We start from the raw sequence: 18,846 nt of genomic DNA, 5'->3' as shown, positions 1-18,846 counted from the left end.
TTAGGATTGTGGCCGGGCGCGGTGGCTCACACCTGTACTAGCACTTTGGGAGGCCAAGGCAGGTGGATTGCTTGAGATCAGGAGTTCAAGACCAGCCTGACCAACATGGTGAAACCTTGTCTCTACTAAAAATACAAAAATTAGCCGGGCGTGGTGGTGGGCGCCTGTAATCCCAACTACTCGGGAGGCTGAGGCAGGAGAATTGCTTGAACCCAGGAGGCAGAGGTTACAGTGAGCCAAGATTGTGCCACTGCACTCCAGCCTGGGCGACAGAGCGAGACTCCGTTTCAAAAAAAATTAGGATTGTAGCTATTTACAACCTTTTGACTTAATAATAGATCATCACAGACACTTTTAACTATTCTCCTTTTGCTGTCCTCTGAGGATGGAAATGAAATAAATACATTAAACTTTTCCTTTCACTCTTCTCAAAAGGGGATGACAACATTATGATACATATAATTACACTTTCAAAATTTTGAGGAAATTTTGTTTAAGTTGTTTGTTTGTTTGTTTGAGACGGAGTCTTGCTCTGACACCCAGGCTGGAGTGCAGTGGCGCCATCTTGGCTCAGTTCTCCCACCTCAGCTTCCTGAGTAGCTGGGATTACGGGTGCCTGCCACCGTGCCCGGTTAATTTTTTGTATTTTTAGTAGAGATGGGGTTTCACCATGTTGGCCAGGCTGGTCTCGAACTCTTGACCTCAGGGAATCCACCCACCTTGGCCTCCCAAAGTGCTGAGATTACAGGCATGAGCTACCGCGCCCGGCCATGTCCAAGTACATTTTACTTGGCCATGTAAATTTTCTGTGTATTCATTGTTTTTCATTCCTGCTGCTCCACTGGTTGGTAAGATAGCTTTTGTAGATGCAAGGTCCTCATCCTAACAGAAGAAAAACACTGATGATAAACTTGCTTGAGACATAAGCAACTTTTTTTAAAAAGGAAGGAAAGAAAGTGTGGAGCTGTCAGTATGAGAATACTAATACTGCAGGATTCTGTAATTTCTAGAAAATATTATTTTGTTAACTAGTATATTAATTTGGTGAGTATCATGTCTGCCATTTAGGAGCTACATTAGTAGATATGTTAACTCAGAAAGTGAGCAGAATAGCCAAAACGAAGGCACCGTAACTCATTTAAAAAAATAAATTTAGGCCTTTTTGTTCATCTGATAATTTGGAGATTGTATTTTTAGTTACACTATTATACTTATGGTACAGTGCATTTTGGATTGTTTCAAATATAAAGTATTCTGAAACTATTTTGAGTAATGCCTATTATATATATAGTTATACTCAGTTTAAGTGAAGCCTTTTTTTTCCTTTTTTTTTTTTTTTGACAGAGTCTCACTTTGTCACACAGGCTGGAGTGCAGTGGTGCTATCTCAGCTCACTGCAACCTCCATGTCCTGGGTTCAAGTGATTCTCCCTCCTCAGCCTCCTGAGTAGCAGTGACTACAGGCGTGCGCCACCACTCCCAGCTAATTTTTGTATTTTTGGTAGAGATGGGGGTCTCACCATGTTGGCCAGGCTGGTCTCAAACTCCTAGCCTTAAGTGATCCACCCACCTTGGCGCCTCCCAAAGTGCTGGGATTACAGGCATGAGCCGCTGCATCCAGCCAAGACTTTCATTTTTAAAAAATTTTTTTTCTAATTACTATAGTGGTATATCAGAGAGAATTTAAAAGTACAGAAAGGATATAGAGAGGAAATGTCTTTGATACTGCTGTGTACCACCCATTGTTAATATTTTGGTTCCAATGAATATGTCTCCAAATTTCTTATTTAACTTGGTGACTCAAAATTATAACACCAAGAAGTGCCTACCACATATCAGGCATAGTATGAGACACTTTACATCATCAGTAATGCTGTCACCAAAGCCCTGAAAGTTAGGTATTGGTTTTGTTTACACACCAAGAAGCTGAAACTGAAAGAGTTAGTTTATCGAGCATCACATAGCTAGTAGGCTGTGATTGTAAACCAAATATGACTGATTCTAAGGTGTACTTTCTCTCGCCACTGAAGTAGCAACTCCTATTTTTCTATAGTAACCTGTAGTAAGTTGTTTAGTTTATATTATCTAGCACTGATTCTACATGTTTATAGATTATTTGCTCTATATAGAGGCACTAGCTTATCCTTTCTTTGGATTTGTCATCCTTTTAGTTACAGGTTGAGGTATATAAGTGAAGGGGAGGAAAAAAATGCGTCCTGATACGATGGAGGTATCCTTACCCTTTGGAAATATTTATAAAAATGAGATATTTGGGCAGTATCCTTTGGGGAAAAAATGAGATAATTTCTTTTCTCTATCATTATAGTTATTTTCATGTCAGGACCTCTTACATTAAGTTTCTTTTCCCAAATTTTATAAGTTTTAGAAAGAAGGAAAGAGAAAAACCTTGAAATTAAGGTTTTATAATGGAAACACTGTGTGCTTAACTGTTCTTTTGCTTACCCATCACTTTAATACAGTGGTTCTCAAACTTTGCCTGGTTGGTTCCCATTTAAGAATGATGTAATGAATTCCAAAACTCACCGTAAAACAAAATTGGTGAAATCACAATTGGCGTGTAACAGACAGCAAACTGAACTTCGGTAGGCAGTAAAATCCGTGCAGAAGTAATGTAACTTACCAAATTGAAGGTAAAAATTGGTCATAGACTTAACTCTTACCTTTCTTTTGTATTCTTTTTTTAAACAAAAATGGCCAAGCCTATTCCTTTAAAAAAGCAGTTTTTATTCTGCCTTGTTTTTCTTTTTCCGCCTTCTGGCCACCTTCTTGCTTTCAAGTTTACTCTGTAAGTTGGTAGTACTGTCTCTGAACTGCGGTGCTTTGCTGTCTTAAAGCACCTACTGTGAATGAAATTGACTAGTACCACGTGACTTCAGTCAATTTTCTTCTCAGCAGGTGAAAGCTTCTCTTGGCAAGAACGTGGTGCCCACAGATATGCTCCTGAAAAAGTTACTTTCTTTACCTTTTAAAAGTTTTACCTCTTTTGAAAAATGGCATAATTTTTTCTTATTCACTTCTTCTGTATGGATTTTTTTTTAATTTTGCTATTTTTTGAAAGATTATTAAAGGAAAAAGAAATCCTGAAGGTTACCTAATCTCATCAGCTTGTTTATCTCTGAGGAAACTGAGGTTTAAGGGGATTAATTGGTGAGCCTGAGTCCACCGTCTGAGAGAATATCAGGCATACATCCAGAAACTGGTACTTGATTTCTAGTGAAGTGCCATTTCTCTTATTCCATTTCACTTTCTTATCTGTGAAGGAGTTTATAATTACTGTTGGTATTGGCTTAGTAGCCAGATATGTTTTCTTCAATACCTGTTGATTAGCTTCATAGTATGTAGAAAATTATTATATGTGAATATCTTGTAATCACTTATTGCATGATCTTAACATTTGGAATTCACTCCCAGAAGACCAAATTTGTATGCCTTCTGGTTAATACATCGTCCTTATCTAAAATGGATTTTTCTGTAATGCCAGCACTTTGGGAGGTTGAGGTGGGGCAGATCACCAGAGGTCAGAAGTTTGAGACCAGCTTGGCTAACATAGTGAAACCCCATCTCTACTGAAAATACAAAAATTAGCCAAGTGTGGTGGCACACACCTGTAATCCCAGCTACTTGGGAGGCTAAGGCAGGAGAATCGCTTGAACCCGAGAGGCAGAGATTGCATTGAGCCAAGATTGTGCCATTGCACTCAAGCCTGGGTGATAGAGTAAGACTCTATCTCAAATAAATAATTAATTAAAATGGATTTTTAAAAGATTCTGAATGAATAACACATTTAATAAATTAGTTTTAACCCTCAGAGGACCTATGAGAATATAAATATAATTGAAAATTGAAGCATTTGTTCTTAATCTTGAAAGACTTTAACCAGCATATCTGAAACCCTGGCCTCAGAAAAATGTAATATTTGATGAGATCACAGATAACATGACCTATGTAAGAATGCTAATACTGCCAAAATGAAACCCAAATTTTATATAAAAAGGACTGTGATTGGTCAAGGTGGTGTGCGCCTGTAGTTCCAGGCACTCAGGAGGCTGAGACAGGAGGATCACTAGAGCCCAGGAGTTTGAGGCCAGCCAAGGCACATAGCAAGACCCGATCTCTTAAAAAAAAAAAAAGGCTACGGAGAGAAAAATTTTGTGTTAAAGGAAGTGGTATAATTAAACTATTAGTCGTTTCTTATTTCCCCCCCAAGCTAGCGTTATATCTATATTGAAATCATTTCTGATTAAAAAGTCAGCTGTGTATTTTTCCCTTGTTGAAAAGCCAAAGAAAGCCAAGTGACCTTGCATCTTATTCTAGATGGTGTAAAAAAAGAAAAGGAATGGATTCCATTGATACATTCATGAAGCTTTGTCCCAATGAAGATTTTCTTTAATATACATTTGATTTTAAAGAGTAAGGTATAAGAAGATGAAATGATGGACAAATGGATTGAAATAGAGTGATTCAAAATGAAATTCACCCAGAAAAGAAGGGATTTTTTGAAAATATTAAAGGAAAATCATTCCTATGTAATCTGTATTTTTAAACTAATGATTAAAGCATTTTCCTCTAATATTTTCATAGATGTTTGTGAAGTTATTCATAAGTTGAATTTTTATAAGTCAAATCATATTTTTATATGCAGCAAATGTCCTGACTTTTAGAATTCAGTGTCAGCTTCCTTTATACCAGGAATAATCAGACTACCTTATAAGTTAGGAATTTTTCATAGGATATTAAATTATCTTAAAATGGGATGCACCGTTATAATAAAACTACATTAGTAAATTGATGGACAACAAACATATTTCCTAAACAACAGTGCACTAATGATGGGATTTTTCACTTCCTATTGAGATTTAATCATTAAAAGTGATAGATTCATAAGTAGCAATGTTTGTTCAGTAAGGATTTTCTAAGATACTGTATTACCTTTTAAATGTCTTGTAATATTTTAAAATAATTCAAGGTATGCTTTGTGGCATACTCTTAGCTTATCTTAAAGGTATCTTGAATGTAAAATGTATCTTAAATGTACCATGAGGTACAGATGAGAAAACTTGCTCTGAAGGCTCCTTCCTTCAGTTTAACAAAAGCCACCCATTTCACAGATGATTTAACTTTGATTAACCTACTCCATTGTAACAGGTTATTCCAACAACTGGAATTTCATTCTTTGGTGTTATTTCTAGGTGCAGCTTAATTTACAAAACAGCTTTTCTTTCTGTCTCACCAAAATACATCACAATTTTGATGTTAACTCAGTAAAAATTCAGTGGTTCATTAAACCTAGTTTTAGCATTCATTGACAAGAGATTTGTCATTTTAAAAGTAACTGCTACTTTTATGCACTCTTTACTGCTCAGTTTATAACCTTAGATTCCTTGTCAGAGAAAGCATGGAGTTAACCACTTAGCATATTGTAATGAATATTCATCAATAAATTGATGTGACATGGCAGCCCCATTTTTCAGTCTTCCTGCTCTGTTACAGTCTTTTCCAGTTTTAAATATAGCTCATCGTGTAATAAGGACTAGATTAGAAAATCTTTAGAACTGTAATTTTATTTTTTTGACCATGTTAATAGTCCTTTGGTAGCTATCATATTAGCTTATAACAAGAAAAGCATATTTGTTTCGGAAGAACATTCTTTAATCTGATGTTATTGATGTTAAGCGTTTTTGTCAAATATTTAGTAAATTTGATAATTATTTAAGATCAATCTTACAGCAAAAAGATTGCATTTTACAGTTTTTAAGAACAGCATTGTTTTTATGTTCCTTGAAATTTAATCATTTTTATGAAGCTTAAGTACCAATGATAGTTTTAAAATCTGGTTTTAATCCATGTAGAAAGGGAGGGTATGTACTTTAATTCTAAAATAAAACCCTGAGAGCATGTGTTTAAATAGTTGATACTCATCATTCAGCTACAACTGAAATAATTTATATGGACAAACAGGCATGGCACATGCTGTATAGTACACAGATATAGATCACTGTCTGACATATTTCATCTGCATTTTAAATTTTAAAAGGAAAAGAGTGTCTATAAACAAGATCTTTTCTGTTAAATATGTAAATTATGAGGTCACTTAGCACTAAAGTACTGACCATATGCATTATGACAGGAATTTGACACCTGTCATTGGAAATGGTACTTAGAGGCCGTATAATACAACAAAGTTGAAGGAGGAGAATAAGATGTGGGTAGGAGGCTGTAATTTATAATTCACAGTGCTCAAGAATGACCCGTCCTGGGTGATTCAAAATTCCTATCTTTGATTTTAGGATTTACATACAGTGAACCCTACTAGTAAACAAACTTGATTAGGGTAACTGGTAGCGTTAGCAGAAAGTGGAGAATATATGTATATTCTTACAGTGAATTTTTAGTTGGAGTAGATGTCCTATATTCTAAAAGACAACTTGTAAGTTAAATGTAATAAAATTATTTTATTACATTACACCTGCAGGTGACTTTATGGAAGAATTTCATTCTAATGCTTGAGTAATGTAGTATAGAATTGCTACCAGTTATACTGTTTTCAGATTAATAATTCGTTGCATATGAGAATTCATCTAAAAAGGAGTAGTGTCTTTCTGTTTCTCTATGTGATTATTTTGCCCCAAAAAGCTTTTCATTTTTTTAAGTAGCACAAAAGCTGTAATTGGCATGCTTTGTAAGGAAGTGTCAGTGTGCAAGAGAGTGGCGATCACTAAGAATTCTTTTACGTGTTCTTTCCCCTTTGCACCACCGCCTCCTCAGCAGGGTCACTGAGATCACTAGCTTTTCTTGAAATGGCCATTTTCACTGGCAGGTGCATTATACCCTGTATTTTCAGATTGTTTTTCCATTCTGAATGTTTGGCAGGTTGATTGCTCTGGCTGCATTGACGGAGAAAGGGCTGACAAATGTGGTTGGGCTGGCTGAAAAGACAGTGATTACTGTTTTCCTTTGTGGCTGATTGAGGCCCTTGAAAGGAAAAATTTTAACCTTCACCATTTGGTTCAAAAGTATGAGCATATATTGAAATCACTCGTGCCATTTATCCTAGTTCTGTAAACTTGTCAGAACGTAAAAATCGCTCAATTTCAAGTAATGTAGGATTGGCATACGTCATTATCATTTTGATTAAGTTGGAGGTTGTATCATTGTGTGCATTATACAGTGTCATTTAAAGCTTTCTTTCCACAGGTACAGTTATATTTTTATTGCTTATACTATAGAGTTAGAAAGATTTTCATAGCTCTCTAAACCTAACACTATGTGTGTGGTTTGGCAGCTGGTGTGGCCTACAAGCTGCATTTTGTTTGCAGGGTAAAGGCTTGTCTTTAGGCCTCCTGGAGTGCTGGTAATTGCACAGACCCACCATTGGGGAGAGACACAGGATTGGAAGCAGTGAAGCAGAAGAATGTTATGCCATCCCATTGCCACCTTGTAGCAGAAAGACACAATCCCAGCAGTGCCATCTGGTTGTTGCTATCTAGTCAGCTGGCCTGGCTGCTGGGACCATGACTTGGCAGCTGGTTCCCATTCTTGACCATTCTTTTGTGTACGTCGTATGTATGTGTGTTTTAGATAATTTTGAACATGAGTCAGGGAAATGACTATAACAAGTAAAGTCCCCTTATTGAATAGGCTCTCATTACTTGAGCTGCACTCTGCTGCAGATGCCTGCTGCCTTTCCCTTATAGACAAATAACGCATGTGTTTAGGCAATAAAAATAAACATTTTCTTCATAAAAACCCATCTCAGTGTGTAGCAAAAGAAAAGGTAGGCAGGGTTATGTGTTCTATAACATTTTAAAATAAATGATTTTAAATTACTTCCTGGTTTGGGATGTAAGAGATTTAGTAATTTTTTAGAAGTCTTATAAACAGTGTATATTATCCCAATGTATACTTTTATTCAAATTAAGAAAACATTATTTTAAGTGCTTATTGCCACATCATGTAACAATAGATGATGAGACTTGCATTTAAAATGACAGAATAGAAAATGTGGTCTTATAGCTATTATCTTCAAAATCTGCCTCTCAAATAGCAACCTGAGAGTTAATGTAAGCCATCTTTATGCCATATGAAGACCCATTAGACACTGATGGTTTCAGATCACAAGTAAGCAGCCAGCCCTGTAGGCTATTTTAGACATTTGATTTTCCTCATTCTACAGCATTAATGTGTCAGCATGCTATATAAAACTATGCAGGAGTTGCATGTTGTTCTGTCTAGAATGATAAATGCTTGCAAGCTTTTAGAGACTTCATGAGGAATTCATCCTAGTTGCTTATATATCTTATTTCAGTTTATGTAGCTACAGAATTTAGGGTGGCTGTTGCTGAGGTACCACATAGGTATGTATAAAAACCAAGAGGTTCCACTTAATTATTTGATTATGTTGATAAAAATCCCTATTATTTGTACTTGTTCTGTCCTGTCCGTGGTTTAGTTTTGCTTTTATCTTGGGAGTTGTGATACCTTCTGAAATACTGTCTCAAAAGTTACCAGCTATTTTCATTAAAATAATTTATTATATCCTTCTTTTTTTTTTTTTTCAGATGAAGAGGAAGATGATGATGTAGTGGCTCCTAAACCACCTATTGAACCTGAAGAAGAAAAAACTTTAAAGAAAGATGAGGAAAATGATAGTAAAGGTATCTTAAAGAATTAAACTTTAAAAAATTTTGTTGATTTCTGTTAAGATTCCTTTTATTACTTATGTATTAAAGCAGTATGAAATGCTGTAAATCAAATAAGTGAATCTGATTGAAAAAGAATGTGTAACATTCATTGATCCATACTGTGATAGTGAGTTGATGTGATTTGCCTGACATAAATCATACTTCAAAAAATTATTTATTTTCCAGCTCCCCCTCATGAGCTGACTGAAGAAGAAAAGCAACAAATCTTGCACTCTGAGGAATTTTTAAGTTTCTTTGACCATTCTACAAGAATTGTAGAAAGAGCTCTTTCTGAGCAGATTAACATCTTCTTTGACTACAGTGGGAGAGATTTGGAAGACAAAGAAGGGTAATGTTGAATTGCTAAGATCTTTAGCTTCAATAATGTTAAATTACTTTAAGATTAAGAGTGATAAAAATTATAACACCATCTTTTGTGGGGGTTGGTCTTTTTTTGTAGAGAGATTCAAGCAGGTGCTAAACTGTCATTAAATCGACAATTTTTTGACGAACGTTGGTCGAAGCATCGGGTTGTTAGTTGTTTGGATTGGTCATCTCAGGTAAAATGCAACAAAATGGCTGCTCTTAACTCATTTTTAAAATTATAATTAGGTCATTTTATTTTAATTATGGGAATTTTGTGTAATAAATCAATATGTATTATTTAAAATTAATTGGATGATGGCTCTAATGTTAACATACTCATCTTATGTACTTTAGAAGAAAGATTAGAAGCATTGTTTATTTTTAAAATTCAGGACTTGATGCTATAGGCCAGTTTTACTAATTTCAGTTGCTCACCAAATCCTTTGTGTAAAATTTGGACACATATTTTAATTAAATGTTTTAACATTAAAACATTTAAAATAATTAACTGTTCTAATTTAAAATTGTACTAATGACCCAGTGAGCGTAACGCTAGAGACGTCTCTCTTGATGAAATGTTAGGTTTTTGTATTTTCAGAATAATAATCTGATAAAGACAAATGACTAGGAATATAAAACAGTTCTTATTATAATGCATAGCCTTTCTTTTCCTCTTGATTCTTCTGAGCAGTATCCGGAGTTACTTGTGGCTTCCTATAATAACAATGAAGATGCCCCTCATGAGCCTGATGGTGTGGCCCTTGTATGGAATATGAAATACAAAAAAACTACCCCAGAGTATGTGTTTCACTGCCAGGTATGGTGGTCTTTTAACAGTCTTCCTCAAGTTTAAGAATTCATTGATGAATTAAGACAAGTGCCTTTTTTCTTTTCTTGTCAACATAATGATTTCATTGGATTGGCATTTTACTAAACCACTCCATATTTGCAAACAGATGTTAACAGAAAACTGAAGACTTCTCAGTTAAACATGATCTGCCTTTTGTAGCTTTTCTGACATCTCTTATAATGTTTAATCACACCTAAAGTCCTTTGCAGTTGTGATTTTCTTTTATGGTGATTGACTGTATAAAAGGAATCTTTTATAAAATGTCTTTCCTACAGGGAGTTTCCCAGGAACTTATTTGTGAATATACAATTAGATGGTTGGCCCACTGAATTACTTATACATGGCCTGAGGAATTGGAACTAAATGGTTTTAAGTAGAAACATATGGTTGAAGTAGAAAACAGATGCAGATTTTTAAAGTAGATTTAGTAGAAGGTTAGAATTTGCAAGCCTTTTCTGGTTGCATAAGTTAAAATATTTTAATAATGTCATAATCTTGAGTAAACACTTACTTGAATCAAACTAGCATGTACTCTACTGTTAGATTACTGTCTCAGAGGCTAATGCAGGGCTAGTTATCTTTTTAATACTATAGTTAAATAACTTTTTGCTTTCTTTGATAAATTGGTTAAACCTACTTATGTAAACAGCCATTACATTGGACTTTTAAGCAAAGAATATCTTAAAGATACATTTTTATATTTCTGAAACAGTGAAAACTTTTAATTAATTTAGTTAGTTTTTTATAACCTCTAATATCATACAATGAAGAAAGAAATATTTCGGAAATAGATTGGTTTTTAGAACTTGTCAGGCTTTTTTCATTTGAATCTCAAGTATGAAAATCTTACTTATTTGCAGTCAGCTGTGATGTCTGCCACATTTGCAAAATTTCATCCAAATCTTGTTGTTGGTGGTACATATTCAGGCCAAATTGTGCTTTGGGATAACCGTAGCAATAAAAGAACTCCAGTGCAAAGAACTCCACTGTCAGCAGCTGCACACACAGTAAGTAAATAAGGTTATTTCCATTAGGCTTCTGTGCTCCTTCACCCTTAGCTATAATACTTAGTGTAGTGGCCATCAGAGTCATCTCAGAATGCACTTCCTTTGGTGTATGAATTCCTCACCATTTAGCAACCAAGAATGAAGGCCGTCTTTTTTTTTTTTTTTTTGGAGATTTATTGGAAACTCATCTCTCTTCTGTGACAACCTTCTGTTAATAGCAATCTTCACATTAAGAATACCCACAAGTTATGGGACTTGATAATAAACAGAATGCTTATAATTAGACTAAAAATTTTGTTTTGCTTTTTGGTAAAATAATCCCTGAAAACTTTTTTTTTTAATATCTCTAGCACCCTGTATATTGTGTGAATGTTGTTGGAACACAAAATGCTCACAATCTGATTAGCATCTCTACTGATGGAAAAATTTGTTCATGGAGTCTGGACATGCTTTCCCATCCACAGGTGGGTTATACTTGGGAAACTGAAATTTTGAGGTAAATGTTATGTTTTACATGTGTGTATACCTCAACTTATGTTTCTCATAAACTGTTTTATAGTAGTGTTACAACAGTTTATAAGCTGAAGCATGTTTAATATAGTTTTTTATGTATATATTTTACTTTGAAACCTGCTTCATTTAATTGAGGTAGATTTATGTAAATAATACAGTAAAAGAATTGTTTACAATCAAAGACTAGAAGTTTTTCTACAGAAATTTAAAATTGCAAGTTTACAAACTAATTTTCTCAGGTTTTTCTATGTAGGATAGCATGGAGTTGGTTCATAAACAGTCAAAAGCAGTAGCTGTGACATCTATGTCCTTCCCTGTTGGAGATGTCAACAACTTTGTTGTTGGGAGTGAAGAAGGTTCTGTGTACACAGCATGCCGCCATGGCAGGTAAACCTAAACTGGAATTTGCAATAATTTAAAATTCTTCCTTTAATCCTATTGAAACAAATTGCCTTATTTAAGTAGAAATCTGTCATAGATCTACTTGTTATTTGTGACAGATTTTTTGTGTTCAGGCACATAAAATTAAAACTTAATACCTTTTTGTATAAAAGATAATTTGGGATTCATGATGTGTGCTAGATTTTGTGGGTTGTGGTTTTGTGTGTGTGCATGTACTCACATAAGTTAGTGATAGGCAGGAACATTCAGTAGTTACAAATACAATATACACATGCCAATATTGACCTATAGACTTATAAATGAGATTTTCAGCTGTTTCCTATTTTGATGTAGTTGGACTTTCAGCATTAGTTCAGTCTCCTGATAATTGTACAGTAATGTCATACATATTTTAAACTGAGTAATATTTCTCCTTCCATTCTGTCTGTTTTGAAATCGTCTAGCTGTACCTTATTGCTTCCTTTAAAAAAAAAATTGCCCAGATTTCATCTCAAATATAGATCACCTTCACTTCAAAGCTTTTGATTTAAAAGTAGCCCTGATTGTCTCTCTTAAATGTAGTGTATCTTTGTTTCTATTACACCATTTCAGATACTGGACTTTTGAGGTCTGTTGTCAACAGCATGATGTTTACAGTTCCAAAGGTACTTACTGCTTTTGTAGTATTACTAAATGTGGATGGAATAACACTCAACAAGGTTAATTCTGATAAGTTATGAGCGCAGAGTTAAGTCTGTCAAAATTAAGTGAAGGCCTGATATATAAACCTATAATAAAAAGTGTGTGTATTTGGTCTACTTATAGGAGACTTCGCTAACATTTTCACTTTTATGAAATTAGCAAAGCTGGAATCAGTGAGATGTTTGAAGGGCATCAAGGACCAATCACTGGCATCCATTGTCATGCAGCTGTTGGAGCAGTAGACTTCTCACATCTTTTTGTCACTTCATCATTTGACTGGACAGTAAAGCTTTGGACAACTAAGGTATCTAAAATATAGATGTCTGCTATTTGCTCAGGTTTCTGACACAAGGTGGTGATCTGATACTACACAGGAATGATGAAAACCTTTTAAATCACAATTGTTTACTAATAGATGAAACCTGCTAAGAAGTTACACAGAGCATGAGTGAACTACTAGATGTAGTTTTTATAAAAGTATGCTAACAAGTATGGTGACCCTACACAGAATCAAAGACCAGTCTTCCCACCACTTCAGTCTTTTTGAATACAGAACTGTTTACCCTGAACTGCATTGGGGAAAAAGCCCTGAGTATCTCGCATAGCACCTCATATAGTTGTCATTCAGCTCAGCACAAAAGCTATGCATTTGCCCTTTGGAGAGTTTTTAACAGCTTATTCGTAACTACAGTGGTTCACAGAGTTGATGAGAAATAGGGAAAAGAGAGAGAGAAAGTGATTTATAATTAAGTCGTGTATAATATGGCTGTATGTAGTAAACTGGAATCCTTAGGAAAGCATTGTGTAACAGCATGGATGCATATATTTTTTGTTATTCTATGATAAGCCATTTAAATCATTTATTTTGATTTTAATAAACTTCAGTATTTAAAAAACCCATTTATGTGATAAAATGATTCCTGATCCTTCAGTAATTCCAGATAAATGTGACATTGTCTTACCTGTTAAAAAGTCTCAAGACGGCCGGGCGCGGTGGCTCAAGCCTGTAATCCCAGCACTTTGGGAGGCCGAGACGGGCGGATCACGAGGTCAGGAGATCGAGACCATCCTGGTTAACACGGTGAAACCCCGTCTCTACTAAAAAATACAAAAAATTAGCCGGGCGCGGTGGTGGGCGCCTGTAGTCCCAGCTACTCCGGAGGCTGAGGCAGGAGAATGGCGTGAACCCGGGAGGCGGAGCTTGCAGTGAGCTGAGATCCGGCCACTGCACTCCAGCCCGGGCGACAGAGCGAGACTCTGTCTCAAAAAAAAAAAAAAAAAGTCTCAAGACAAACCCAAGTAGGCAACATTACCTCCTGTGATAGACTTATAGTTTCATTTAATCTCATTTTATAATGAAAGTGCCTTAACTTTGCTGTCTAGTTTTTCTGTGGTATTACATTATTGTTGGGAAAATGCATACTAAGCATCAGATTCTATTTAAATTAAATTCTAAGGTGTTTTTTTTTTTCTGTTTCCATCTGCCTTATCCTAAATATTGACTTTTTAAATAATCCATCATGAGACAAAGTTTAGAGATCTTTGGTTCTTCAGTTTCTGTGAGAAAACCTAATGTAAGAGATGTTCTTCACTATTTTAGTGAACTCCTAATTATTTATCAAGTGTTGGCCTTAGAAGTCTGGGATGAACTCATTATTCATTCTTGTCCTTTCTTGATGCCTCCTTTCTGTCTAATAATGAAATGGGTTAGAAAACTTTGCCTCTAAAAGCTCACCTTTTAAAATTGAGCATTTTCGGGTTTATCATTAGCAGATATAAAAATAGTGTTTACCTTAACTCTAATAAAGGAGACAGAGATGCTTAACACAGTGTCCAGCAAATAATAGGCACTTACCGATGTTTAGTGTCTCTTTTACCTCTTAATGGGGATCAGACAGAGCCTGAATACATTTAATAAGTCGTCTCTTTCCTTTCTTGAATTGTTCTTGAATTTTTGTTCTTTTAATGAAATTTATACAGTGGGAAAAGGTAGAAGAAGATTCTCAAAGCTCACAAGCAAAGAAACGCATAATCTAGCTAGCATAGGTTGAGCATTCCTAATCTGTAATGCTCCAGAATTCAAAACTCTTTGAGCGCAGATGTGACACTCAAAGGAAACACTCATTGGAGCATTTTGGATTTTGGATTTTTGGATTAGAGATGTATAACCATAAGTATGACACAAAAACAGCAGGTCATCAAATAGTGTGTTTTGTCATAAAATTGACAAGAAAAAACACTGGCCGGGCTCAGTGGCTCTTTGTAATCCCAGCGCTTTGGGAGGCCGAGGCAGAAGGATTACTTGAGCCCAGGAGTTCAAGACCACTCTGGGTAACACAAGGAGACCCCACGTTTACAAAATATTTAAAAATTAGCCATGCATGGTGGTGTGCACCTGTGGTCCTAGTTACTTAGGAGACTGAGGTGGGAGGATTGCTCAACTGGCGTGTCTAAATTGTCCCAGTCTGAATGAGTGTGCGTGTGTCTGAGTGTGCCCTGTGATAGAATAGCATCCTGTCCCTGGTGGGTTCCTGTCTTGTGCTCTGACCAGCTGTGACCTTGAACTGCAAAAAGCAGGTTGGAAAATGAGTGAATGAATGAATACAAATTGTCATAAAATAAAAATTTGTAAGATACATAGTAATCATACAAAGGCACGGCAGTTAAAGGATGCAGTGTGAAACCGCTCAGCGAACCTGCTGTCTTTGTCATTGTTGTAGAACTGCCTGGTGATAGGGTGTGCTCCTTACAATTTTCACTTTGCAAAACATTTGTTCCTTGATTTAACCTACTACCTCTACTACCACCATCATTCACTGGTTCACCAAAAATTGGGTTAATAATTATCTTGTTTTTATTAATCTTTCTGAAATGTGACCATGTAATCCCAGCACTTTGGGAGGCCGAGGCGGGTGGATCACCTGAGGTCAGGAGTTTGAGACCAGCCTGGCCAACATGGTGAAACCGCATCTCTACTGAAAATACAAAAATGAGCTGGGCATGGTAGCGGGCACCTGTGATCCCAGCTACTCAGGAGGCTGAGGCAGGAGAATCACTTGAACCCAGGAGGAGGAGGTTGCAGTGAGCCGAGATCGCACCATTGCACTCCAGCCTGGGTGACGAGCAAAACTCCACCTGAAAAAGTAATGATAATCTTTCTGGATTTATGTGTAGCTCACATTTTATTTCAATGTTTAATATTTGAAGTGTTTAGGGTCACTATTTAGAAATTTGGTGATTTTTTGTGACCAGATAAATGCCATAGGGACTTAACTCTTGTTTATATCAATTAGCCTGTGGTACAACTGGTTTTGTTTTATGTTGTTTTGCTTAACATCACAGTTTCCAAGAACCTATAAATGATGTTAAGTGAGGACTTCCTGTATTCTAAAATCTGAAAAAGTCCAAAATCGCAAATGCTTCTGGTTCTAAGTATTTCAGATAAACCTATAAAACCAAAGCAAGATGCAGAATTGGCGAGATGAAGCCAACTATTTCTCCAAAGGCTTCATACAGCCATGTAAGTTGCTAGATTTTTAGATGCACTTTCATCTTAGTAGTCCCATGTATAGTCACAGGAGACACATTTTTGTTAGATTGTTAGCCAACTTCCTTTTCAGTAATTGAAAGTAATCTTTTTTTTTTTAACTTTCATTTTACATTCAAGGGTACATGTAAAGGATGTGTGGATTTGTCATATAGATTATTGTGTCACCCAGGTATTAAGCCTGGTATCCAGTAGTTATTTTCCTTCAGCCTCTCCCTCCTCCCACCCTCACCCTCCGATAGGCCCCAGTGTGAGTTGTTCTCCTCTATGTGTCTGTGTGTATGTTTGTTGTTTAGCTCCCATTTATAAGTGAGAACATGTGGTATTTGGTTTTCTGTTCCTGCATTGGTTTCCTAAGGATAATGGCCTCCAGCTTCATCAGTGTCCCCACATAGGACATGATCTCATTCCTTTTTATGGCTGCATAGTATTCTATGGTGTATATGTACCACATTTTCTTTATGCCATCTACCATTAATTGGCATTTAGGTTGATTCCATGTCTTTGCTAATGTCTCTATGACAGAGTGATTGATATTCCTTTGGGTATATACCCAGTCATGGGATTGCTAGGTCAAAAGGTATTTCTGTCTCTAGGTCTTTGAGGAATCACCACACTGTCTTCCATAATGGTTGAACTAATTTATACTCCCACCAACAGTATAAAAACGTTCCTTTGTCTCCACAACCCTGTCAGCTTTTTTTTTTTTTTTTTTTTTTTTTTTTTTCACTTTTTAATAATAGCCATTCTGCCTGGTGTGAGATGGTATCTCATTGTGGTTTTGATTTGCATTTCTCTAATGATCAGTGATGTTGAGCTTTTTTTGATATGATTGTTGGCCACTTGTATGTCTTCTTTTGAGAAATGTCTGTTCATGTCCTTTGCCCTTTCTAATGGGGTTGTTTTCTTGTAAATTTGTTTAAGTTCCTTATAGATGCTGGATATTAGACCTTGGTCAGATGCATAGGTTGCAGAATTTTTCTCCTATTCTGTAAATTGTCTGTTTACTTGATAGTTTTTTTGTTTTTCAGGGTTTTTTTTGTTTTTGTTTTTTGCTGTGTAGAAGCTCTGTAATTAGATCCCATTTGTCAATTTTTGCTTTTGTTGCAATTGCTTTGGCCATCTTCATCATGAAAATTTTGCCCATGGCTATGTACTGAATGGTATTGTCTAGGTTTTCTTCCAGGTTTTTTGTAGTTTGGGGTTTTACATTTAAGCCTTTAGTCTATCTTGAGTTAATTTTTGTGTAAGATATAAGGAAGGGGTCCAGTTTCAGTTTTCTGCATATGGCTAGCCAGTTCTCCCAGCACTATTATTAAACAGGGAATCCATTCCCCATTGCTTGTTTTTTGTCAGGTTTGTCAAAGATGATGATTGTAGGTGTGCGGTCTTATTTCTGGGTTCCCTATTCTGTTCTCAGTCTGTATGTGAAAATCTTTTATCTATTTCTTACTATCTCAGGGTGTCAGTTTGCCAGCATCCTTTGGCTTTAAATTTGAGGCTTCCATCCTTATATACATTAACAATAGGATTTGAAAGTAAGGAGTTCATCTTGACTAATCAAGAACAATTTATCTTGTGATAGCAGACTGATTGATACTTGCTTTTGTGGTACTACACAGCTAGTTGAGGGGTGGTTGATATTTTTAGTCTTGTATTTTAATGTGTTTCAACATAGAAGTGCCTTCTGAATAAGAATGACAAGTGGGCATATCTCTTTCTTTGCTAATTAGGCTAGGCATTGCTTCCTTCCTTGAGCCTTATATAGAAGACTCATTTATTCATTCAATTGTGATACATGCCTCTCACCCTGCCCCCAACGTCCCTCCGATGTTAGTGTACAAAGGATGGGCCACCGTAGAACACGGTGTTTTTACAAATGCCCAAGGACCCTCTGAAACTTTATCAGAAGAATCACCCTTTATTCTAACTTTCTGCACACAAGTAGTTCTACTCTGTGAAGGGTAGAGAAGGAATAGTCTGTTGATGAATTCTTTTATATTTGGCCATACCGTGGCTCCAACGTCAATTTACACTTCCTGGTTAATTGTGTTGCTGGTATTTATTTCTGCCCTGCTGAAAAACTGATAGAGCCTCTATGCTGTAATAATGACTGATGGGCAATGTTAATTAATAATGAATGATAAAGAGTAATAGGCAGTGTTTTTAAATAATCTCTCTTTAAAAACATTGTTCCAATTTCATTTTAAACCAAAGTCTTCACACTCTTGAATTTAACAGACTTTAAATGTTTTGCTTCTCTGCCTCTACTTTTTAAGTGCTCTCTGACTCTAGGAGTTGAGTCCTCATAAACTGGAAGGCTGAATCGTGGGATATTGCTGTACCTTTGTGTCCTTAAGATCTGGCTCTGCCCTGATAGCAAAACAAGATTTCTTCCTTTTCTCTCTTTCTATGAGTCCTCTACAAATCCCTGGGAATCTCAATTTGGCACAGCCTCATATTTAGTTTAAAGTCATCTACAGCTAGCCACTAATCTTTGCCTAGCCAGAGATTTATACTTCAGTCACAGAGTTCTGGTTCATCAACTTGTTTTCATTACTTTATTGAACTCAACTATTTTTAATACAGGCTGAGCCCCCTAATCTGAAAATTCAAAGTCTGAAATGCTCCAAAATTCAAAACTTTTTGACTACTAATGTGACACTCAAAGGAAATGTTCTTTGAAACATTTCACATTTCAGAGTAGGAACGCTCAACCGTAAGTCTAATGCAGGTATTCAAAAATCCAAAAACATTTGAAATCTGAAACACCTCTGGT

General features: G+C 35.9%; 1 protein-coding gene across 9 annotated transcripts in view; it reads left to right on the top strand.

Moving 5' to 3' along the window:
• The window catches only part of DYNC1I2 (dynein cytoplasmic 1 intermediate chain 2), a 176,991-nt gene that overhangs the window by 145,620 nt on the left and 12,525 nt on the right, over nt 1-18,846 (top strand). For all 9 annotated transcript variants that reach the window (XM_050751335.1, XM_050751342.1, XM_050751341.1 and 6 more), the window contains 8 exons: nt 8,579-8,674; nt 8,888-9,050; nt 9,162-9,261; nt 9,759-9,884; nt 10,778-10,924; nt 11,275-11,388; nt 11,691-11,824; nt 12,680-12,824. In XM_050751335.1, coding sequence (XP_050607292.1) covers nt 8,579-8,674; nt 8,888-9,050; nt 9,162-9,261; nt 9,759-9,884; nt 10,778-10,924; nt 11,275-11,388; nt 11,691-11,824; nt 12,680-12,824 — 1,025 coding nt within the window. The remainder of the gene's footprint in view (nt 1-8,578; nt 8,675-8,887; nt 9,051-9,161; nt 9,262-9,758; nt 9,885-10,777; nt 10,925-11,274; nt 11,389-11,690; nt 11,825-12,679; nt 12,825-18,846) is intronic.

The sequence above is a fragment of the Macaca thibetana genome, chromosome 12, assembly GCF_024542745.1.
Source record: "Macaca thibetana thibetana isolate TM-01 chromosome 12, ASM2454274v1, whole genome shotgun sequence".
NCBI lineage: Eukaryota > Metazoa > Chordata > Mammalia > Primates > Cercopithecidae > Macaca > Macaca thibetana.
Note: the sequence above shows the minus strand (reverse complement) of the source record. Positions and strands in the feature narration are given on the sequence as shown.